The sequence below is a fragment of the Diadema setosum genome, chromosome 8, assembly GCF_964275005.1.
Source record: "Diadema setosum chromosome 8, eeDiaSeto1, whole genome shotgun sequence".
Lineage (NCBI taxonomy): Eukaryota > Metazoa > Echinodermata > Echinoidea > Diadematoida > Diadematidae > Diadema > Diadema setosum.
Window position 1 is genome coordinate 26,869,157 of NC_092692.1, and position 8,032 is coordinate 26,877,188.

Below are 8,032 nucleotides of genomic sequence, written 5' to 3' on the forward strand. Positions count from 1 at the left end.
GATGAAGAGCTAACATGATCATGCCATATTCAGACTTTGGGGCAGGAAAACATACAATCAACCTCCCGTAAGTTGACCTCGCACAAGTCCAAATTTTGACTATTAAAGTCAAAGAAAAATTATACTCCTGATGGATATAAATATGTTAATTATACTGAAAATAGTGTTAAACTTTTGATCTCAATACACAATATTTACCACCGGAATTTTCAGCTGTTGACGCTACAGCCTTCATCAGCAGAGGGGGGTAGTACAAACTTCCAAAAGTCTATGACCCGCTTATTGACTGTTGTGATCAAGGCAAAGACGGGTCATTCCGCTGATGAAGGCTGCAGCATCAACAGCTGAAAATTCTGTTGGTAAATATCCTGAAAGTATTGAGATCAAAAGTTGAACACCATTTTCAGTTCAATTTCCAATACAGAGGAGCTTCTACTCTAATGTTAATTCTACATGGACTATGTAAGTCGAGGTTTATGTAAGCTGACCCATTTTCTCCCATCCCTTTGGGTTCCACTTTAACGAGGTTGACTGTATTTGGATGTCTTTTTGCACTGTCCTGTTTAGCTACCAGTAGTCCTTTTTCATACATTTCAATCAAACACCAAGAATGTGCATGCGGAACAATGAGTGGTATTCCTATTTGGCCATTATCATTGGCAGTACATGGAGTGCAAATGCGAACATCCCTAATGTTGCTGGGGTAACAAGACCTTGTATCTGCAATTTTGGTGAAAATGACTTTTTTGGATTAATGGTCAAATAATGGGTTAAGTGATGTCCTTTCCAAATCCCAACTGTCTTACTCCAAAAATGAAGTCACCATGGTATGTCAAAGGAAAGGCTATCCCATTCGCCACAGTGCTTTGGCCGCCATGTTTTTTTGGCTCTCCTGAACATTTGACATTTTGTAGATACGAGGTCTTGTCGCCCCAATAAGTAAGTTGCAAGATGTCATGAAGCACATAAATACACGCTTGAGCTGATAGTGGGAATACCTGTAATACAATCTCCCAATGTCCATGAGAACCATCATATTGCAAACACATGATTTATTTCCTTTAAAAAAGAAACTGTTCAAAGTACATCACCCCCTCCGCCCTTGAGCCCTTCGTCACCAATCACATGACCCATCCTTCCAGCCATCTAGCCATCTCTCGTCCACCCTGGAGCAGTCAAACTCTGGCTTCCCTAACCTCCGACTGACGTCATTGTGGAGATTGCAGAACCACTGGGACAACCGGTGTCTGCTGCCGGTGTCTGGGCGGCTTGATTTTAACCTGGTCAGAAAATTATGGGGCATAAGTTAGTTGGCTTGATAGTTAGATACATGTACAGTAGTTAGCTTTGTAGTTAGTAAGGTAATAAATTGCTCATGTCTCTCCAGATCATTATGATGAAATCAGTCTTGATTTCTTTACGTTGCAGTCTGTAAGCCATCCTTGACCTTGACAAATTTAGAGGGCTTTTTGCCAGAAAAAAAAATTCTTGAAATAATGAGCAAACTTGTTTACATGAACATGAGGACTGTACAATCTATGCAACAAATGAATCAGTCAGATTTGTCAGAAGAGTCGATGAAACCTGGTAGAAATGTGGGAAAGTTGCACTGAAGGCCTTTTTTTTTTTGCTTGTTAGCTGATGAAACCTGGAAGTGGCACCAGAAATATGTATAAACTTCATGCCCCCCCCCCCCCCCGACTTGGTGCCGGCCGTGTTGTACATCTAAGTACCGGCAGCTGGGCTAAGATCATAACACTAAATACATTTGTACTATTCTGCCCCTCATAAACATATTTAGTAACCACACTCCCACACTATACCACCAAGTCACAAAGACTAGGTCTTAAAGAAAGATCCCTATCAAAGATGACATCATCAACCTACTTGTCTCGGAGGTCCTCCGCACAGTCCTCGCACGGGTAGAACTTGGCGAAGAGGTCGATGAACTGCGTCATCTCGGACTGCTGTGACTGGGAGGGTTGGTCTGGGTAGTAGGCTGCCATTGTGTGAAGGAAGGACCAAGTGTTCCGGCCCAGCTCCTCCCGGTCCAGGGGGCACTCCGGGTCCGGCTTGGTAGGCTCCGCTGGAGCTTCCTGGGCACTGGACCCCTGTCATTGTATGTGTGTTGTGAGAGGGTACATAAATTGGATAGCAGGTGTATTGGACAATATCAGTAGGCCTAAACCACATTCAACAAAAAAGTAACACCCCCCCCCCTTTATCTAAACAGTATAACTTTTTAACGAAAATGTTTTGAACAAAATAATTTGGCAGGGGTATTTTGCACAAAATTACTAATTTCTGTGTAAAACTGAGAATGATCAGTTGAATCATGCATGACTGAGTGGGCATAAAATGAATAATAAAATCATCATTTCAAAAATCACAAGAGTGGGGTAGCCTGTGAAACAATCTGGTTCTGGTGACGCTTCAAAAGTATATTTACTCTTGTTTTATCATCCACTGTTTGACCTCCTCACACTTATTCATACATTTTACACATATTTTGTCTTTTTTTTTTAAAACTTGGGTGAGCACAAATCAATAATATACAATGTAACAGCACATGTTGTACGAACATAAGAGGGAGTTGTGCCACCACTGAGTTACTGTAAAAGTGGACATTTTTCCGGGGTGTTGAAATTTTTGCATATTTTGCACTACCAGAAACTAGCGCGAAAATAAAAGCACAAAATTATTTTTGCTAGTCATATGTTCCTGTGCGTGATGTCTTGATTCCGCGTTATTAAAAACACGCGAAACTCTTCTCACCTGGCCAAGTGCGAAAATTAGTTGCGCGAAAATATCCACTTTTACAGTAGCATGCAGATGGAGCAAGACAGAAGAAATGCTAAAATGTGGTGTTCATATCACATTAGGGGAGTCAAACAATGAAAGATAAAGCAACGGCACTTAAATAGTCCAGAAGCAGAATGTTTCACTGACCTCCTAAACTAACTTGAAAAGTGACCAATTTGTCTTTAATGTGTGCTTATTCATAATGCAAGACTCAGCAGATCATTCTCATTTTCACACAGAAGTTAGTCAATAAGTGGAGAAATATTTTTGCCAATCTATTCTCCTCAAAACCTTTTCATAAAAACTTATGCTGTTTTGATTAGGATAGGGGGTTAATTACTTTTTTGTTGTGTGTAGATTAACTGCCAAATGGTATAAATCTTTTGCTGTGCACAAATCACAACTGTCTACTCAATAGTACTTGATACACGTGTAGGAGTCCTATCTTGGCAAACCTTACAATTTCTTTGCCATTCTTTAGATAATTTCATATGCAGCCATGTTGCCAGTAATTATAATTCTGTGTCTATGCAATATACTGCAAGCTCTCCATTTTCTGTGTCATTGTCTCAAGGGACTTTATTGTATTTGGTACTTAGAATTCCCATGTTCTTTGAATCATGAGAAAATAGTTTAAAATGATGTATTTCTAAATTATTTTTTACTAAAAATGTAAAGCAAGTCTTCACCTCCAGGATTTGTGTGAACCCCCATCTTTTCCATACAAAATAAAGGTCATATATACGACCAGATTACTGCAAATAATACATATTTCATACAGCACAGGCCACAGCTTCTTAATTATAATTGTATAATTACTATGAATGGAAACCCCTTGTAATATAAAATATCAAATTGTTAAAATCTAACAACACGTGTGGCCGCATGTGGGAGTTGGCATGCCCACAGTAAATTGAAAAGTTACTTGTGCGGTTTTGATACCTTGGTAGTGACTTACGAAATGACAAAAGCTTGAAAACAGAGCGATTCTTCTTTAACATAGTGCAATTCAGTGAATTGCACTGCAACCTCGGCATCAAGAGACTGTACTCAAGTCGCTGTCGCGACCGCCGCAGCGCAGCGCCCCCGATTTCTTTCCGATACGCACTGCACCTGGCTAGGCCTGCCCTGCCGATGCCCTGCTGCGGTGCTGGCCCTGCGACTTGTGTCTCATCATGCATGTGTTCATCTACGCTACCAGTGAATGACAGAGAATTACACTTAGGGCCTATATTGGAAAAATTAAAAAGTAACTCACATTAGGAACAGGAAAGCCAGGTGGAAGCACTACTCCTTTTTGTTTAGCAAAGCTCCGAAAATCAGTGCATGCTCTACATGGCTTCTTCGGAGCCGATTTCTTCTTCGCATTTTCATTGCTCGTGTGATCCATGGGCGCTGCCATTTTGGTACAGCTGATGTAAGACTGACCTGCTGTTGCGCCAACTACGATGGAGCATTGGATATCGGTCTGTTTGCACTGATCTCATAATGGTGTTGACAGACGGATCCATGGTTCCACTTGCACTACTCCTACTCAGTAGAGTACATGTAAAATTGTTATGTGATTATACTCAGAGAGGTTACAATACTATCAAAGACATTACCACAGATGCCAAATTTCTCAACTGGCTGGGTGAGAAAATGCGATAGCGGGGGGGGGGGGGGGGTAGATCCCTAACGTTACCTTTTTCATTTTTTTTTTCATTTTGGAATTTATTAGAAATAGGGCCTACATAGTGTATTGCGCAATTTGGCGCACAGCTAGAGTACAACACAATTTTACTTGCATAATTCTCATCTCTTTGTTACGAAAGATGGTCCTGCAAGACATAATTTTAAGCGTTTTGAGCAAATTTTGGTCAAGGGTGAGTCTAGAATGTATGAGTACCACGACTATGACTTTATAGATGGTAAACACTGGTAAATGTTAGAGAGACCTCTGAATTATCTGTAGAAAGGAAAATAGCTGTAAGAATACAGCCATGTGGGTGTCGTCTAGCCAACAAAAAGAATAAAAAGAAAACGTTTACCCCACTCATTTCAGTATATAAAGTGAGCTTTTCATACAATGCTTACTATCAATCTACCTACCGCGTTTTTCGTTTCCTTCCTTTCTTTTTCTTTCTCGTGTGAAAAGACGTGAGAAAAGGAATGCTGGGCGGGTGAGCGTGAGTTAGGTTGCTGGGGAGTGGTAGGTCTGCATTGCACACTCTCAAAAAAATCGAGTGAAAATATTCACTCTTGAAGGAGTGAATAAAAAAAGAGTGAATTTAGAGTGAAACTGGAGTGCATTTTGAGTGAAAATGTTCATTTCCACTCATTTTGGAGTAGCTAGTTATTTTTCGTCAAATTTTCTATGTGCTTGAAAATATCTGTAAATAAACTGTATTATGATGTAAATAGCACAGTCTGCAAAAATCTTCAGCCCATTGAAGGAGGCAGACTTAGAAGAAGAAGAAGAAGAAGAAGAAGAAGAAGAAGAAGAAGAAGAAGAAGAAGAAGAAAGAAGACCTCAGGGATCACTCGCAGATTTTGGAGTGATCCCTGAGGTCACTCTAAAACGAGTAAAAATGAACATTTTCACTCAAAATTCCCTCCAATTTCACTCTAAATTCATTCTTTTTTGTATTCACTCCTTCAAGAGTGAATATTTTCACTCGATTTTTTTTTTAGAGAGTAGTACGTCTCTAAAAATTATACTGTTCTCCAACGCCCGGTTTGCCATAACAAGTGCTTCTGAAGAGCGCCAGCTTACATTCTATGCGCAACCAAAATTATACATGTACTTTAATCGCGAATGAGGAAAAAATCACAGAGCAAAACACCAACAAAGTCCTTAAAAAATAGGCCTGTTTGGGCACATTATCTCTTTGGTATTTAATGAGACGGGTAAAAAAAAAAAAGAAAAAAAAAAGAAACGTATGTATAAAAAGTGACAACAACACATTGAACATCGACGACATAAGTAAGAACCCTATACAAAGCCCTGTGCTTTTAACTATTGGAGTATTGCTAAATTCATTTTCATTGTAACGCTTTTTAGGTGATCCGAGTATCCTCTCGGATCACCTTCTGTATCTGTACTGATTCTTTATTAGGTGATCCGAGTATCCTCTCGGATCACCTATTGTATCTGTACGGATTCTTTCTTCTTCTTCTTCTTCTTCTTCTTTATTTCTTTCTCCTCAAATGTTGTGCAGCGGTTAACTCTAAAAGTCATTCACCTATCACTTCTAAACTGATACCATATATGTATCACGTCATAAGGACGACAGATCTAATGTATCTCTGTGATCAGTCAACCATGACGTCACTATGACGTCATTATCTGAAAACACGTTCACATTCGTATCTCATTAATGGAATGGATTTTCTCAATGAAATTTACATATCATATAGTTCAAGTCAAGCTCTATTGATATATTTCATAAAATTTAGTCATGAACATAGTAAACGAGCGCGTACGCGCGCGTTGAAATTTTAACATGCTCCAATCGAGCTCAAAATTGTTTTGCACACGTTTCAGGTCATTTGGAGTATTTCAGAAAAAATCGACGGACGCGTACGCGCGCGCGCATATACGCACGCACATCTCATATGCAATAGAAATTTCCCGTCTTTTCACACGTATCGGATGTCTGAAATGTCAAAGAATGTTTCTACCAAGTTTCAAGTCAATCCGACTCAATATGACGTCATACGGGCCCGTCAAAGTTGAAATTCCGCGCGCGCGTCAATGGCGATATACAGTGCAACAATGCCAAAAAACCGCCAAATTTAAATCCGATTTTACTCGTCAGGATGGACGGTGACCCCCCATTTTCTTTACATATTTTGAAAGCTGATGAGTTGTACATATCATTTCATGGGTTGGCGATACTGAAAAAATGATTAAAAGATATCAAATTTCTTAAAAAAGTAAAAAAAGTAAATTTTCAAAATGACGTCATCAAAATTCAAGTTCACTCGAGCGTATCTCACTTATCCTTTGCCGAGTTTCACCTAACTTTCAGTATGTTGTAGCTTATTTAATGTTCTTTCATATTTATAATTACAAGATTTTGATTGGATGACGTCATCACCTCGTAAAAATGGATTGAAAGTATCCTTGTAAAATTTGACCAGTTTACGTGTTATCTCTATGGGAGAGCAGTTTTTCTGGAAGTGAAAATTGACATGACTATCTTTTTCGAGCACTAGCTCACTTATGCTTCGGTGAATTTTTCCCAGATTTTAATATGTTGTAGCTGAGACTTTGGGTTATCGTACGTGTGCCCTTCGTTTTTTCATACGATGTCGGGATCACGTCAAAAAAGTTACTTGAATTTAAAGTTTATCTTCGATGTATTGAAATATTTCTTTCTTTTTGCAACGTTATGTGCAATAACTCAAGAAAAACATACCCTATCACCACCATATTTTGCACATGTTTAGTTCATGTCACGAACATTATTTCATAAAATAACAACGACTTGATCAGACGCCATCTTGGGTATGTAAATTAGGGTCAAAGGTCATAGATGTTTCATCCTGTATCTTGGTGAATACATGTCCTATCTTTCCCATATTTTGCACACGTAAAGACCATGTTACAGGGATCATTTCATAAAATAACCACTTTTTGCTCAGATGCCATCTTGTCTGTGCAAAGTGGGGTCAAAGGTCATATTTTCTATTTTCGCTATGACGTGTTATCTCTATGGGAGGGAATTTTTTAGATGTGAAAATTGACATGACTCTCTTTATCGAGCACTATCTTACTTATGCTTCGGTGAATTTCTCTCAGATTTTAGTATGTTGTAGCTGAGACTTTGCACTATCACGACTCGAATCATTGATTAAAAAAGAAATCGGATCACCTTAATTTGTCAGTGATGACAAATTACAATCTCTAGTTCTTCTTTCTTTGTTTCTTTCTTTATTTCTCCTCAAAAGTTGTGCAGAGGTTAGCTCAGAAAGTGCATTGCCTCTCAATGTCAAACTTATACCATATATGTGTCATGTCGCAAAGACGACAGCGCAAGTAAAATCATAGTGATCAGTCGACCGTGACGTCACTATGACGTCATTATATGAAAACACATTTTCATGCATATCTCATTAATGGAATGGAATATTTCAATGAAATTTACGTCACATATATTTCAAGTCAAGCGGATTCTACTCATATTCTCAAAATTCATTTTTATTTCAAAACGCGCGCGTACGCGCGCGTTGAAAAATCTGTATG

General features: G+C 38.9%; 1 protein-coding gene across 1 annotated transcript; it reads right to left on the reverse strand.

Moving 5' to 3' along the window:
* Positions 1-1,112: 1,112 nt before the first annotated feature.
* On the reverse strand, positions 1,113-4,204 carry LOC140232050 (FAD-linked sulfhydryl oxidase ALR-like). Its single transcript, XM_072312201.1, has 3 exons — positions 4,061-4,204; positions 1,888-2,111; positions 1,113-1,280 (listed from the first exon to the last, which is right to left on the reverse strand). Exons 1-3 carry the CDS (start codon positions 4,202-4,204, stop codon positions 1,115-1,117), a joined length of 534 nt encoding a protein of 177 aa, XP_072168302.1. The 3' UTR covers positions 1,113-1,114.
* Positions 4,205-8,032: the final 3,828 nt, after the last annotated feature.